General features: G+C 39.6%; 1 protein-coding gene across 18 annotated transcripts in view; it reads left to right on the forward strand.

Annotated features, from left to right (window-relative positions):
• The window catches only part of LPIN1 (lipin 1), a 71,489-nt gene extending 60,232 nt beyond the window's left edge, over nt 1-11,257 (forward strand). For all 18 annotated transcript variants that reach the window (XM_015276089.4, XM_004935771.5, XM_004935773.5 and 15 more), the window contains 4 exons: nt 1,905-2,057; nt 3,793-3,907; nt 6,784-6,887; nt 7,700-11,257. In XM_015276089.4, coding sequence (XP_015131575.2) covers nt 1,905-2,057; nt 3,793-3,907; nt 6,784-6,887; nt 7,700-7,859 — 532 coding nt within the window. In that variant the 3' untranslated portion in view covers nt 7,860-11,257. The remainder of the gene's footprint in view (nt 1-1,904; nt 2,058-3,792; nt 3,908-6,783; nt 6,888-7,699) is intronic.
• The last annotated feature ends 6,298 nt before the right edge of the window (nt 11,258-17,555 follow it).

The raw sequence follows: 17,555 nt of genomic DNA on the forward strand, positions 1-17,555 counted from the left end.
GATGAAAACTAAAATACCTGGGATGAGTCAGCTTAGGGGAATTTCTGCTGTTTCCAGCAAGCAGAAAGGGAGTTTAGAGAACAAGTGTTGACTCCAGATGTCTAAATATTAAATTTCTAGAGCACGGTATCTTATCCTGAGTAGGAAAGGACCATTTAAGGTTCTCATTGCATTTATATACAGTGATGGTGGTCTTTGTTACTGATAGTTATACAATTAATTTCACTGTTTGCCTATAGGCATATTTGCTGTTAATCTGTTATTTAATTGCAAATTTACAAATGTTAAAATATTTTTGAGGTGTTGAAAGTTATTGAAATGCATGTTGCAAAAGGCCTGAGGAACTAGAAAAACTTGAGATGTTTCCTCTGGTGACTATGAATAAGAGAACTGTTCTGAGAGGATAGTGAGCATTGTCAGTAGTAGTTGAGGGGGGAAAAAAAGAAGCTAGGAGAAAAGTTAATTGGTATCTGAATGGGATCAGATGAAGTGTCTGTTGTATTCTGATATTTATACATCCAGATTTTTAGCATCAACAACAAGTTTTAGTGATTGTTGTCTGTTCAGCACGAACAGATGTTTGGAAAAAAGAATGTATTATTACATCACATTCAGCTGTTGTTGTATATTAAGCTTACCACAGCTGTTTGAAGAGCCTCTGGAACATATCATAACTGTACTTTCAGGTTATCTAACTGGTTCTGTGCACTATGATTATGTTAGGGCTTGTTTATTGCTTTGTATTTTTACATAAGTGATAAATTATAAACCATGTTTGGTGGAATCTAAATTATGCCAGAGACACTGGTCCATCCTTTAGTTCTGTATAGACATACATGATAAGAGAAAAAACAGGGCAACCTGTGGATTCACATACTGGAACACTGTTTAGTTCCTGTGTGTAGCCTCTGCATTGTCTTTGGTGAAAATGTTAATATTTTAATTGCAGTTGTTATTTTTGTGCCTGTCAGATCTTGTTTTGTCAAGATCAAGTCAGATTTTGTTTTGAACAAAAACAAAAAGAGGAAAATAGATTTGAGTTGTTATTTTTCAAGTTACTGAGTTAATTATGTAGCAGCTAGATCTTACAGCTGAACACTACAGAAATATTGAATGGTTATATTTAATGGCCATGCATGCACTGAATACGCATTTGTTTATTTCACGTTCCCTTGTAGGGCTTGCAAAAGGAAATGCTGTTAAGTTGAACTAATGCCTTTCAACTCCGTTCTGTTCTTACAGAATCTGTAACTTCTGCTGAAACTTTTATTTCAGTGTCAATATAAAAATCACTTCTCATAGAATCATAGAATCGCTAAGGTTGGAAAAGACCCACAGGATCATCCAGTCCTGTGGAAAAGACCCACAGGATCATCCACCCATTCACCCTTCACCAATGGTTCCCGCTAAACCATGTTCCTCAACATGGTTTAACATTCTCCTACAATGTTTTTCAGTTTTACTTTGCTCGGAGTTGAAAGGAGCATGTTGCTGCTGCACATAGACCGGTTTTCCTCACCAGAGGCCCAGAAGGCAGGACTATGGCATTGTTAGTACAGCAAAGGTTAATATGCCATTGTCTGTTTTATGCCAAGTGCTTCCTCTTAGCAGATGTTATTTGAGCTAATTCAAATGTCTGTAGTTTTAGTATTCAAGGGTAAGTAGAAAGTCATGTGAAGCCATGAGAAGATGAGATAAATAAGCCCCTTCTAGGTGTAAATCATTAACTGTAATGGAACCAGGCACATTTTTGGTCCAGCATTCTGACATAAATTTTGTTCCTTTTAGAAGTAGCTGTTTAACCAATGTGATTGATTCATATGAAAACAAACTCACAAGATTATTTATTTCAAAACACCTGCTTTATTTTTAACAGTGTTATCTTCTTTTGTTTCTGCTTACAGAAATGGATATAAGTTTTTGTATTGCTCAGCACGTGCTATTGGAATGGCAGACATGACCAGAGGATACTTGCACTGGGTCAATGAACGTGGAACTGTGCTGCCACAGGGGCCAGTGTTGCTGAGTCCAAGCAGCTTATTTTCAGCTTTGCACAGGTACTGCAATATCACTTTTATGTAGAAAGAAACTTGGAGGTTGGTGAAAGCTGAATTGTCAGCATTTTAATGGGATCAATTGAAATCATTCATGATGATTTCACTTACGTAGTGGTCCAAAAGTTTAATTAAAAGAAATTATGTTGAAGAAAAGGCCACAAATAGATAAGCATATCTCTTACTTTCTTTCTTAAACACACCCCAACATAAGTCTGCAATCACTGTTTAGGTAAAAGTATTGCCTTTTTTTTTTTTTTTAATGTGTATGTGCATGATAATATATATTTCTTGGTAGCTTTAGAAGTTCATGTAAAAATAAAATGAACTCTTCATAGTCCTGACTGTATTGTGCTTTTCTGCATGGGCAATGATGTTCTTTCTAGGTGTTGGTGTGTAATAAATGAATCATAACAGCACAGATATGAATATTGTACCTTCTTTCTCATTCAGCGAAGTATGTCAAGTGATTACTGAAAATATTTTAGGCTGTAAAATGCTGCTGTGACAGGATTTCATTAGAATTTTTAATGGAAGGTTGTTCAGATGTTCTCCTGATTGAGTGACATGCTACAGGCTGTCTTACCAGTCATGTTCCAAATACAAGAGAGCGTGGAGATACGCAGTGTTCTTCTTAAACTGATTAAATAATAGTCATGGTAAAAGGATAGCTGCTGTCATCTTACGTTCCTCATATCTGGAAATATATTTCAAGTGATACTCTTTTTGGTATAATCTTTAGACTAAAAATGCACATCTATCTCTCTTAACTTCTGTGGTGTGTGGGCAAGATAGGACTTAATTGTTACCCATGGGTTTATTCACTGTGGTTTCAAGGGCACTAACAACAGGGGACTGGGGAAAGATGGTTTTATTCCTCCTTTGCATGTGCCCAGACTTTAATTTATATATGAAACTGCTCTTCCAAAGGGCCGTAATATTCCTATGAAGTGTCTGTGCTATTTGCATTTTCCTTGGCATATATGATGATACTAGGGTGTAGGATTCTGAGCTTCTTCAGCACTCTTGGGTCATACTGGTGTCTTTCTCTGTGGGAACTCCTGACTTTGCCACCTGTTCAGCATCCTTGCCAAGAGAAGCTGTTATGAAAGGGCTTTTACCCAGGGACGAGGCAGCTCCTCTGTTAATTAATGAATTCGGTATTCTGTAAGGAGCAACTGAAAAGAAATGGAAGACTTCTTTATTACTTCTGCTAGTTAGCAGTGATGGATGACCCTGACTGTAGAAGCATCTTAACAGACTGAGGTCCTTTTAGCACATATGTTAATTACAATCCTTTAATTAAAAAAAAATAAAATCATGATTAAAAAGCCATACATAGTGGTGGCTAATATAATCTATATGAATCATACTGCAGTTCTCAGGAAGCAGTTTACTTCATTTGTGTCTCATAAGTCTTTATTTAGCAGCGACTCCCTGTAATCAACCATCTTTGCTCAGTAACCATCTTTATTACTTAAGCTTCAGTAGAAGTCCTCTTGTTTTGGAGGATTTATTTACTGTGGCCACCATGTAAGCTTAGGAATGCTATTTTTGTCTTTGTGTCCATTGTGACTTCCAAACGAAGATTTATTGGAGGAAAAGCTTTGCAGGAGTCCTGAGTGAAGGGGGGGGGAGGGGGGCAAGATTGAATAAAGTTAAACTGGTTTATGCTGTATTTCATGTGTACTTATTCAGGTGGTGCTTCCCTCACTTTTTTTCTTTTATATCATTTCAGGGAAGTGATAGAGAAAAAGCCAGAAAAATTCAAAGTTCAGTGTTTGACAGACATAAAAAATTTGTTTTATCCTAACACAGAACCCTTTTATGCTGCTTTTGGAAACAGACCCGCTGTGAGTAATAGCTGAAATTATTTTAGAGAAAATATTGCTGTTATTTCACAATTCTGTTGCATTTAAACTGAGAAGCTTTAAATGGAACTATAGAATATTTTATTAGGCCTTGTACAAATGATAAAAAAAAGTTCTTCCTCCAAGATATCACAGTGTAGGCTGCAGAGGTGGAAGAGTAACAAACCAACTATGCTATATCCTCATAGCTTAGCATAATACTAAATACTGATTTAAACCCTGACTATGTAATAAATAAATCCTTAAGCATTTGTGACAAATACTGATACCATTTTACTGCAACTGATATAGTGCCAGTGAGTTACCAGTGGACAAACACCAAATCATTTTATATCACTGGGACTTAGACTTTCAAACTGCAACATTTAGAAGGATTTGGATGTCCCACTTAAGCAAGCATTCTGCTTTGTGGAGAAACTCATGTGCCTCTTGACACAGAGAGGGGAAGTCAGGATTCTCACCCGTTTGAAGACTAAAATTGTGCTGTACGCTTTTCTTACTCCTGTCCTGGCCCCAAGGATGCTTACATGGATCCACAAAAGGCAACAGCCTTAGGGAGGATGCTGAGACTTCATATAAGCTAAGCAAAACTAGGGTAGAGGCACCTTGGCATGTGATCATCCTTTCTTTTATATTGATACCATGATCTGAAAAATGGTTTTGGTACAGGAAAAAGCAGTCTTTAAGTATTCACAGTGTCAGTGGGCACCTAAGTTAAGCAGATGGGACAGTTATTTGTGCCTATGAGCCCTGCAGAGCATTTGCTACTTCCTCCAGCAATGTATTCATGAGCAGTATTTTCAGTAGAAACTAATGTACCGTATAGTGCAGCATGTACCATGGCCTTGAGAGAATGGTCCTTGACCTTTCCTATTCCCTGGTATAACTAACCAGTTGGTTCCTTCCTTCTTTCATTGGTGGAGAGAAATGCAATACTTCTGAGGGTGTCTCAGGTGCTCTCCACTAACTTTAGAAGATATAAAAGCTCTATTTAAACTTGAGAAGCATAGAACAGATTCCAGCCTTAGCTGCTCAGCACTGCAAGACCTCAGATGCATCTACTAGCTAAAACATTGATATCTTGGGGAAATTACCAGCATAAATATGGACACCAGCCATAGTCAGTGTGAATGAGAACATTTAGAGACTGAGCATTTTAGATGCCTAAATGTTGGATGAAAGTGCCTGGCAAGATATCTTGGCACTGAAACCAGGCACGTAGTCGCTACATTTGAGAGAATTCAGCATGCCTTTCCGTTGGAATTCATTCCTACAGTTATCTCACGTTTTTCTTAGGGTTGCTGGTATTTATGAGCAGTGACATTTTTTTTTTCAGCTTCATCTTCTAGAGAGTTATATAATTTAAAAGCATTGCCAGTTAGGACAGGAAGGGATCCCCATTGACTGACCAGTGCTGTATCTGATTGTTACATCACACACAATATTTTGGCTGCTTTTGTGCTTTTGTTTTATAAATGAGCCTCAGAGTAAAACAAAATTATTATTTTTATGCATGCATCAATAACAACTTGAAGTAAAGTAGAAAGTTGGAGTTTCTAATGAGATTACTGATATCTCCTTTGATTGCTGCTTCAAATGTGAAATACAGTTATGCTAGCTGCTTTGTGAACATCAGAATCATAACTTTCTCAATTTCCTGTGCTACTTTTTGTTCTCTTCCCCAAATAAACTCAGTAAATTTAAGTACTTGCAATTATTACAGGTGCCTATAGCATACTGTACGGTATAGAAATTAAAATTGTTTGCATATCTTCATTAAACTTCCAGTTTTTCACCACCTGAACCTTAAAACTATATCCAGTGACTTACATGGCAGCTTGAGCTGATCTTTTTAATCTTAATTTTGCCAGTGTTTTTTTTTTTTTTTTTTAAGATCAGAACTTGTTCATGCTTGCTGTAACAATTTGAATTTCTTAGAAGATATTCTTAACTCTTACTTCTAATTGCACTCCATAGCATGGAATCGTAGAATGGTTTGTGTTAGAAGGGATCTTTATGATCACCTAGTTCCAGTCCCCTGCTGTAGGCAGGGTCACCTCCTACCAGACCAGGTTGCTCACAGCCCCATCCAGCCTGGCCTTGAATCCTTCCAGGGAAGGGGCATTCACAAACTCACTGGGCAACCTGTTCCAGTGAAGTCACAGTAAAGAATTTCTTCCCAGTATCTAGCCTAAATCTCCCTCTTTCAGCTTAATTGATTCCCACAGTTGTATCTGTATTACCTCCTGGGGATAAGACTGCAGTTTTTATACCTTGCTTTCCCTTTCTCCCTTTCTCTGATACAAAGTCAATTTATGGATATTGCACCAAACTGGAGAACTAGGAGATGCTTCCGGGGGTTTAAATATAAACACTTGTTATAACTTTCTTTTGTGACCTTGTCCTTACAAACCAATCACTATTTTACGTCAGTTATGCTTTAGCATCTATACATTGTTGCACGATATTCAGTACAACACACTTGGGGAATTAAATATTCTCTGAAAGAAAAATGGAAGTGCAAATATATTTTTTTTTTTACCTCCAAGTAACATTAGGTTTTTATTGAATGTTATTTTTGTGTCAAGGGAATTAACTGAGAAACAAAACAACACGATTTTGATCAATAGCTTAAATTAAAGTGGCAAACTCCATGCTTAACTGCAGATTGTCTGTTTTGTGAGCCTTTCATTACTCTGAGTTCAAGTCTGCAAACTTGTAGAGAATTTCAGATCCACAGTAGGTAGATGCAGTAACAATACTATGCAGATATATTCTATGTAATACAGTCCAGAATGAACGTTACTATACAGAGACAAAATCATAATCCTTTTTTGTTTTTTTTGCTTTCTATTTAGGATGTTTATTCATACAAACAAGTGGGTGTTTCTTTAAACCGAATATTTACCGTCAACCCCAAAGGAGAACTTATACAAGAACATGCAAAGACAAATATCTCATCGTAAGTAATCTTATCCCTAACACTTTATAGACTAAATTAATTTCCTTTTATAACCTATGACTCAAGTTGCCCAAAGATGGATTTAATTTTAGTAATGAAAAAATCTTTAGGATGTGCCAAACAAAATATTAAGTAAAATATAGACTTTCTACTCTTTTTCAGTTAAACTGATACAGAAATTGTTTCATATTTAGTGTAACATACTGTATCTACTCTCATAATGAAAAGGAATAACAAGTGTACAATTTAATCTGCATAGAAAATATACTAACCAGCTTTGTGAAGCCATCTGCCTTCTTGTGACCTTGTCAAAATTTCCTTTTTCTGGAACTTCTATGTAGAAGAGCCAGGAAAAAAAGTGAAGGAAGGGCTGAGGGCTTCCATCAAGATGCTTAGACTTCTCAGTGAAAAGAAAAGGCCATGTGTAATGTTGAGACTGCACTTAATGGAAGGGGAACCAAAGTGAGCATACATATGTGAATGATCAGTTGAACAGGGAGCTGTTTGAGTCAGGCTGGACAGCAACAAAGAAACAAAATGCGGGGCCTGAATATCTGGGGAGGTGATTTGGGCTGAAAATGGCGCTTCTTTCTTTCTAGAAAAGTATTCATTCTAAGCAAAGGTGGATTCTGTGTCTGAACTGTGAATCTTGTTTAGAAGCTAGACACCAAAATTAAACTCAAGTTTATTCATTTAAGGAGTATACCTGTTTATATAGGTATAGCCATGTCTTGACTGTGGGCTTAAATAAATAGAACTACTGTGATCTGAAATGGTTTGGTATTGCATTTACTTATGTAATTGTTTTTCAGCTATGTCAGACTGTGTGAAGTGGTAGACCATATTTTCCCTTTGCTGAAAAGAAGCCATTCTTCAGATTTCCCTTGTTCTGATACCTACAGTCAGTTTACCTACTGGAGAGAACCTCTGCCACCTTTTGAAACTCAGGATGTACATCCAGATTCATCTTAACTGCATCTCCTAACTGTCAGCCTCAGATCAAAGAAAGCATTAGCTCACATTGCAAGAACATCATTTGGCTTTTGCTGTTGACAGTTCAGCTGGAATTTGTGATGTTGTATTCATTTGCAGTAAGCAAACTTAGAAATGCTTCTTCATACTTAGTCACATTTCCAGATGACAAGAGTGAGCTGTACCAGGAATGGGAGTTACATCCCTCACTCTTCACTCAGCAACTCAAATCGTGCCATACAGTTTCATTACTTAAATAAAAGTGCAATGATGATGGAGTTGCAGTTAGATCTGTCATAAGATCATTAAGTGGTTCTATAGCTTTTGTGTATCACTGAAATTGTCTTTCATCTCATCAGACACCACTGTGAGTTAGGGAGTTGAAGGTACTTGCCAGTCCTGAAGTCATTTTGTGATACATGTTGCAGTCTGCTTGCCAGATTCCATCCTCTGAAAGAGCAAATGACTGAGCAGGGGGATTGGACCAGATGGCTTCTGGAGGAACCTGAAATAATTACTAAACTAGGTCCTCAGCTGTTGTAAACTGGTGTAGCCATCAATGCCAGTGGAGCTGTGTTCATTTATTCCAGCCTACTGTTTCGATCTGATAACACTTTTCTGTGTGGAAATAAATGATGTGCAGTATAAATGGGAAGTAAAATAAATAAGATGACCTGATCCTGCTAGTCTTCATATTGAGTACTGCACTTCAGGAAAAGCTATTTGGATTAAGATAAGTGTGATGGTATAAGATGCAGGCTGCTGTGTGTAGTGCCCATCTTACTGAAGTCAGTGGTTTGGCTTCAGTGATTTTGTTTTTTCCTCAGTAAAGACATCTTGCTCAACATATGTGCTGAGTTTCAAGAAATTGCTGAGCCAAGAGAACTGAGGATTTTGTCAAAATGGAATAGTTGTATTTGAAACATTATTTTTGGTTAAAATGTGAACATTGATGCTGGTGAGTGATGCATCTCAGGTTTTTACTGTATGGATTATTTTTTTTTTGTTCGTTTTTGTATCATAAAGAATAGATACTTTTAGTGCCATTTACTTTGCTCCATGAGATTGAAATCTCCTCTTCCATCTTTTTTTCCACTCATTTGTTCAGACACGATCTGTATGTACTGTTTTTGCCACTTGCTCTTAACTGCCTTAAGATTTAACTATGTGTGATAGAAGCAATACTGCAGATCAGTTGATGGTGTTTTCCAAATGATCTGCCTTTAAAGCAAAGTACCACAATGTATAAAGTGTACACATCAAATGACTACATGCCAAATACTTCTTCAGTTGAGCTTGTAGCTAAGAAAGTGATGTTTTTTTCCTCTTTGGAAGTACATGTGAAAATCTAATTGTTCTCTGAAACACTAAAAATGACATCATGGGATTCCGTGTATGTAGGATTTCGGTATGGCTGAAACAGTGGTTTGTAAGCTGTGGACTCTGCCAGCTTGTGATCTGTGAGGCTGTGGTACACGTTTTGCAGCTGTTTTGCAGTGTTTTTAATTAAGAGTTTAAGCAGAATGGTCTAGGAGACATTTTAAGATGTGTTTGCGGTTGGTTAGCACCCAAAGGTTTGGGAACAGCTGTTCTGTATCACGTTTGTTCTCTTTCAACAAATTCTGCTTTTGCATGTCAAAAGAGTGATAACAACATAGTTAGGATGGTAATTCTATAAATGAGGCTTTCTAACTTTTAGTGCTGCAGACTTTATCTGAGATGTCAGGGGGCCAATTTACGATTTTCCTGTGCCTTCAGTAGTAATTACGAAGTGCAGCCCTTTGCACAGCTGCAGTGTGCACAGCTGCAGTGTGCAGTGGTGAGCCCTCCGTCTTCCTTTTCACGTGAACGTTGCTGGTTCAGTGCACGACCACTTTAGAGATAGGAATTAATAGACACACACAAAGAGGAAGAAACGTGTGTTCAATAACCCAGACTGATTATGCTCTCCTTGCAAATTTAATGAAAATGCAAATTGACTGTCAGAAAACCTGTATCACATTTCTCAGACCTTTAAGACAATCAGTGAAGATCTCAGCTTACCAAACTGAGGTGGTTGCATCTCTAAATATAGCTATGCTTTCTTTCAAGTATCTGTTTATAGTTGTCACTAACGATTGAATGAATGGGTGAATACACTGATTCCTGTTTAATTCAGTTTTGGCAAAGGTCTGTTTCAAGTCATTTGTGATGCAAAATTAAATCAAACCAACCCTTCTCTTCAGTAAGAAGCTGTCAGTTTTTTATTCTTTATTCACACACAGCAACTTCCACCATAAGAAAAATTCCCAGAGCATGCTGCAACTGAAGCCTGTGTGGTTTTTATTTATGACTTAAACAATCCCAGATAACTTATTTTTTTATTGCATTGGAGTGTATTTCAGCCCAAATGGTGGTGTGAACAAGTGGTCATTTTAATTCTATCACATTCTTAGGCATAGAGCCACACTGGTACAGGTAGACCTGAGATGCTGTGAAATCCCACCTGGAGTTTTTCAGGACTTGGTTAAGAGGGCTGGGTCTGACTTGATCCTCACATTGCCGAGCATCTGCTGCAAGCATGAAGTTGGACTAGATGACCTCCAGGGGTCCCTTCTGACCAACATTTCTATGGTTCTGTGAAGTTAACGCCTTATGTAAGACATACCGTATATCCCCCTTTGTATCTGAAAGTTTAAATATAGCTGGAGAGCAAAAGAAATGTGTGTTTATATTTATAACTTGTGCTTATCAAAATTGCTGACACAAAAGATAGTTAAGAAAATCCAAGTTTTGGCCTGTTAGAAACATTGCCAAACTTTTGAAGAGAGAATAAGATATTTTGGTTTGGTAGCCGAGCAATTTTATGCGTAATATTTAAACTGCTTTGTTAATTCATACAGAAGAAAAAAGGATGGTTTAACAAATTCCTACTCTTTCTGTGAAAGAAAAAAAAGAGAACAACTTTCCTTTCACTGTAATGCTGGTTTCTGTTACAGAAAGAATATCTGGCGAACATAAATATGCAGGCACGTGAAATCGCTGTATGTTCTATTTATACAATACACATAAACTGGAACGTGCAGCAGTGAGGAGTGGTTGATGTTTGTTTTTCATGGGGCTGATGACCATACCACTCCAGCTGTGTCATTTGAGGGACAGAATACCACGCTTGGTGCATTAGCTGTGTTAAAGATAAAATGTTACTGCTGTAATATAGGGTGAGAGGAAGAGGGTACTGGGTATTTTTATTTGTAGATATGGGTTATTATTTCACGGCCTATTTATATACAGTATTTATTCTGTATATGTATGTGCTACTGCAATGACGAAAACCGTTTTAACACCTCATTTTGATCTGCTGAATGCAACAATGATAGAACTATATATTGTAATAAAGGCAAATACAAAAATTCTGACTTGTTTGTTTTGGTTTGTTTTTTTTTTCCTCTGTGTGCTTTGATGTTGCAGAAGTGCTTTTGCAGACCTGCTGAAACTGTGAAGCACAGGGTTTGTATATCTGCTCTCAGCTGCCTGTCTCATACTGGGGCTGTCCAGTGAAACTTCCAGCACTTAGAAAATTTTCACTGTTACAGAGTTTGATCCAGAGCTTTTTCAAGTGGAAAGAGTCTGAGAAAGACAAGGCCTGGTTCTGGGCTCTCAGTGTTCTGGGATCTGAGAACAGCACCTGGGAGCCAAGAGTAAGCCAAACAGGAACTGGAGTGAACTGGACCAGTCAGGAATCTTTCAGATTTTTCTCCATCCATCTTTTTGTCTAATTCCTAGCGTGATCTGGAAGACCAACAGTCTGATTGAATGGGATCATTGTGACTAATAGTATTGACCTGATAGCCTTCCCCTCCCTCACTTTCTTTTTGTCGTTGGCCATTCTGTTGGGGAGGAACCATTTCCTCAAGTCTGTGAGAACGCAAAGCTGCTTTTTGCTCCCTCTGCTGGGTTTGCTGAGCAAGCTAAGTACAGCCTTAGTGTCAGGCTGGTGTTGATATGAAAACAAAGATGTTTGGGGTTGATAAGGCTCTGCAGCAGCTAAAGTTTCACGTTAAAAATAGAAAAGCAGCCGTATTTGGGCAGCCTGCACTCATTGCTTCTTCAGTCTTCTCTATTTTCTGTATGTCTCCGGCTTGAATAAACATTTACACTACAGCTCTGGAGACAGGCTTTGAAATGAAGGTGCTTTTTTAATTAAAAGTCAGAGGAATGCTGCTTTTGTCTCAGCAAACCAAACTTTATAAGGACATATTCATTGCTCCTGCAATATCTAATTAACACTAGAGGTAGAAAAGTCGGGGGAGCAAATCTCCTGAGGAGCAAAGACCATTATTTTCTGATGCCATGGAAGGTAGGGAATATTCCCAGACAGAATGCTATGTTAATTGGTTTCTTTTTAAATAAGTGTCTTAATTTGTGTTGCAGATACCACCAAGTACATCAGAATAGGTTATTGCAAGCGGCAGAAGACTACTGATGCCAGGAGCCTAAAAATGCAGCTTTCAACTAATTTCTGAATATGCAGAAGGTGAAACCTGGTTGTATTAATTGTTACTTCTTGTAGTTACTGATTTATTATATAAATGCTACTGAAGGGCCTCTATTCACAGTGCTGTAACCTATGGTATTCCTAATTCTTGTGCTTGATGTGAAATCTGTCCCCTCCTTTTTTCCTCTAGCATGACTGAGTGATGCAAGGAGGGGTTAGTTGCAAATGAGAGACACAAAGTTGGCTCTAAAGAAAACCCAGCAGTGATATGGAGAGATGCTTTTGGGAAGAGATCCTCATCAAGACCTTTGCAGCCATTAGGATGTGATGGAGAAAAGCAAAGGCAAAAGGAGAAAGTTTTCTTCCAGGGGGAACTAGAGAAAGGGAACAAAAGTTGAGTAAGTGGCCAAAAAGCAGCTTATTTCCATGCTAGTGTTGAACCTTGGTTGTACTGAGCTAGATGTTGAGATGCATCCCAAGCCGTTTTGACCCAAATTCCATGTCTCTGCATTGAGCAGAGTAGGGGAGCAGGCCATTTTGTCTTCATTTGCTCAGCAGGAGAGAATCAGATTTACCAAAAAGAAATCCCTGCTTAAGTGTTTGAGTGCTACTGCTAACAGCAAAATGAAGTTGCAACTACAGCTGTATTTCAAATTTAGATAGGATTAGAGCTTCTTTATGTTTTTTTTTTTTATTTGTAAAATCAGGAAACAAAGCTTTCACCTGCAGTATCTATAGCTCTGCTGTACCATACATGCGCCCTTATAGTAAGATTTGCTTTGGAAAATAACTATAGTCTATTTATGCATATGCTCAGCAACCCGTACTCAAATTTATGAATTTTCTGAAGCACGTTGCTGGATTGAGTCAACTAATGCCAAGAAATCCAACTGGTACGGGAGAGATACAGTTTTCAAGCTGAAGAATTGATCTATTTTCTAATGGCTACTCTTGGACTGGTTTTTACCCTCTAGCACTGTCAGGTGTTCTGCTGACTGCCAGCAATCTATTTATTGATACAGGAAATCCATTTTGCCTTGCCTTGCTTTTAATGAGTTTTGCAAGCAAGTGGCCCCTTCCTGTGACTCATTCTGTGTTTTCTGAGCAGGAGATTGTGGTTTTAAGTTTCACATTGGAGAGTAACCGCTGTGTCTGCTTTCCTTGTCTGCTGGAATCTCAACAAGAGGAATACATTTTGGAACAAAGAAATGTAAATGTAGCAGGAGAGTTCACATTTCTTTGCAAAATTGTATAAACATTCTCCTTTTCAGAACAGTTAAAAAGACTGATGCAAAATGAAAATAGGTCATGTTTTCAAATAACAGCTTTATCTCAGAACAGTGCTGTTAACACAGACCAAAAAGATGCTTTCACAGATTTCTCAATAAGTGTTGGTTCTTTGATTTATAACCAGTAAATATCCAAGAACTAAACAGCGGAAGCTGTTCTCTGATCTTGCTGACATAGGACCAGCTCCATGAGCCTCTGGATGAGTGTTCAGACACGCACAGCTATAGCTGCAATTTGGTGTGAACAGTGAGTGTTACAGATTTGAATCCACCAATTCATTTTGGACACTAGAAGCCAAGAGGAGGTAGAAGTGGATCTCTTTGCTTCTGACTTTTGGAGAGAATAGGGTGGAGGAAGGAGAGAATTATCTGCAAGCTTGGACCGTTAGCTCTGAAAATGTAGATTTACGTTAAAAGCAGCCATAAATACATCAAAACCAATGACCAGGACAGTTTCCATTCCCCATTACTAGATATAACTATTTATATTTCATGCTTTGTGAATATGCCTCTAGAAGTAAACAGCTACCCAACAGGGCAGAGACTGTTCCTTGCCACCCCAGCCAACTGGCGTGCTTTGGCGAGCGTCCAAATAACACCCTGCCAAGTCGTGGCCATTTGCTGACCCTCCACCTGTGTCTAGGCATTGCTTGAATGAGTGTTGTGTGGATGATAGAGCCCTGGCACAGATTCTCCAGAAGCTGTGAGGTCTTCTTCTTGGGGAGCTCCCAAAGCCACCTGGATGTGGTTTTGGGTGCCCTGCTCTGGGTGTCCCTGCTGGATAGGAACATCAAAGCTGTTACTTTCTCCATGTGAATCCCAGCTGGAGGGATAGTAGCAATGAGATATTGGGGTCTCCTCTTCCAGAGGGTTTAGGCTGGAGCTGAGCAATTTGTGTGCGCTTGGAAAGGAGCTTCAGTTCTTCTGTAGCCTAGTTTGATCTCAAGAAGAGGCACTATCTGGCCCTGAACTGCTTCTGCCTCTTTCTAACGCAAGCCCGTGCAATATTAAAGTGTGATACGGAAGCTGAGGCCATCTCTGGAGTTCTCCAAAATGCCTGTGAAGTCTAAAAGCTCTGCTAATGCAGACTTCTTAGAGACACAGTGTGTAGGGGGAGGCACAGAAAATCATACTTGAGAGCAAATAAACACATTGGGAAAGCAGGAATTCAACAGGTCATGTTAACAATGTGACCTTTCAGTTACCCAACTCAGCTGTCAAGTTCAAGGTAAGAGAGACAAACACTGGAAGAAAAAGTTGCAGTTCTCAGAAACTGAAAAAAAGCTTTATTGAGAAAGTAATGAGAGGAAAGAAACAGGGAGAGCTGAAAGTTATCATAGTCACTTTCATTTAAGAATCCAGACGTCAAATAAAAATGCAGTGCTCTGTATTGTGGACTTAATGTCTGATCCATCTGCAGTGTGAAGGGAAATAACATGAGAAATTTCCTTATTTCTCAGAGTAACGTGCGATGGGATTTTTGTTGGCTTTGTGTCAGTGCCAGGTTGCACCAGGATGGAATGACTTGGAAGTTGTTCTGTTGTGCACACCCACATTTTCTGCAACACTCACATCTTCTCTTGCCTTGGGCTACTTCTCTCCACATGCTATTGGCATGGAATCACTTCAGTTTTCTTTTCCCTAGTGAATTCTTGAAAACAAAGGCTGCGGTTTCATGGGCTAATGATCTGATCCACTGGTTTGTCACTGCTTAAAGGAAAAAGTCACTTTCCATGTCTCCTCCCTTGTTCCTCCTGATTTTTCACTCCACTACCACACTATACTTCTGGGACAGACTTATTCTGCACTAGTAGAGTTAAGTAGACTCAGGGAGGGATCCAGTGCACGCCAGAGTCAGAAAGCATATGTACGTGTGTACATGGATAGGAGGAAGAGGAGAGCAGGACTTTATATTTTTGTCTATAAATATGTCTAATGACACTGCAACCTTATTTTCCCATGTCTAGCTCCATACTTTGTCTTACTTCATCATTGTTTATATTAATCCTCCTATAACTGAGCACAGACCTTATAAAGTAACTTGCCTGTTGTCTACCCGTGAACTTGAGAATGTGGATGTATCTACATCCAGATGGGACAATGAATGCTGATGTATCACAAGCAAAGAAGTTCCAGAATCAAAACCATCTGCCCAAGACAGAAGGGCTGATGGGGAAGCAAAATGTTGGTTCCAGTTCAGGATCCAGCCCATGCCCTGACCCATGTCCTGTGTTGGTTGGGGTGAATCCTTTGGTATACTTTGTGCCTTGGCTCTCCATGTTCAAGATGAGGCTGGTGGCAGCTGCCTCTGTACCAGGCATGCTCTGAGGACAAGGCCTTGCTGCCAATGAGGTGCTGAGATATGAAACTGAGGGGTGGGAGGTATGCAAGGAAGGTATGTGAGCCACCATCAGCGGCTCAGCTTCTGAACACCCAACTATTACATGATGTATTGTCCTCACTTCTCTGAGAGGGGAAAGAAGTACTGTCTCCACCCAGTAACAGGAAACAAAAGGTCTTGGTAGTCTCAGCAACTTCAGCCGCAGTTTGAGTCCGATGCCAGGGTTCCAAGCACAATGTCAGCCTCTGGTGTACTTCGCACAAGGACTGAGAGGAAGCAGGTAACTCAGGGCAGACTCTGATTTGTCAAGTAAAAAGCTTCTGACCTTCCAAGTGATTAAGTGGCACTTCTTTGCTAATTGTCTCTGGTACTGTGATGGCCTCTAGGATGTATCATCATGATCTCTGGACCCAGCCAGAAGAACCCAGAGCACTGAAACCGCGAGCAAAAGGTTATCTGGATGCACTAGAAAGGAGCAGAGGGTCTGAGTGACGCATAGAAACATCGCATCAGCATTCATCATTGTAACAAAACATGGCAGGACAAGGGGTAATGGCTTTAAACTAAAAGAGGGGAAATTTAGGTTAGATGTCAGAAAGAAATTCTTCCAAGCAGTGGGGCCCTGGCACAGCTGCCCTGAGATGTGGGTATCCCATCCCTGGAGGTGCTTAAGGCTGGGTTGGATGGGCCTTGGGCAGCCTGAGCTGGTGGGGGCAACCAGTACATGGCACAGGGGTTGGAGCTCGATGATCTTTAAGATTCCTTCCAACCTTAACCACTCTGTCATTCTATGGTTCTATGGTATGCACCAGAGCAGCCTGGCTTCTGTGGGCTAAGTCCAACCGATTTGCTCTGGGGTTACCGCATGTTTGTTTGCTTGCTGGTTATGTCCCAGCTAATTTTGCAATGTGAGTCTAAATCCTTCAACCACACATCCAATTTGTAATTTAAGCCTGCACAATTTTATCTCTGCTTGCTTACACCCACTGTCTCCTGGTTTACACAGGCCATTGCTGGTTTCTGTAAGAATTGCTGCATTGATTGATATGCGAAACAGGAAGGTAGGATGTTTTAATGTGGAACGGTATTTAGAGATGCAGCATCTGTGTCTAAAGTGAGAGATAGTTACTGAGTTAGACAAGTAGGCCATCAATTACAGGAGACTGAGGTTAAGACCATCTGTCTGTTTGAAACAACACCAGGTGTTTGCAGAAGCAAATTTCCTGTGTTGCAACATAGGAGGAGAGTGGTAGGCAAGAAACAGCCCTTCGGAGCGAATCTCAGTCATGAAGGAAGCCGCTTCTTATTTCCTTTTTTAGTACTGTCTTGTGGGAAAAAATCTACTTGAAGAGCCTGACTCACCTGTGTTGCCTGCTCAGTGCTACTGAGGGGAGTAGCATCAAGGACCCTCTCTTGCTGATGGACTGAGCAGGACTCGTGCCATACTGATAGGCCTCATCCTGGTGGGCTCTGTCCTGGTGGGGCATGTACTGGTGTGCCATGTCCTAGTAAGCCCCAACCTGGTGGGTCCCATCCTGGTGGGCCACGCTCCAGTGGGCTGCAACCTAGAGGGCTCCATCCTGGTGGGC

Source organism: Gallus gallus, chromosome 3, assembly GCF_016699485.2.
Source record: "Gallus gallus isolate bGalGal1 chromosome 3, bGalGal1.mat.broiler.GRCg7b, whole genome shotgun sequence".
NCBI lineage: Eukaryota > Metazoa > Chordata > Aves > Galliformes > Phasianidae > Gallus > Gallus gallus.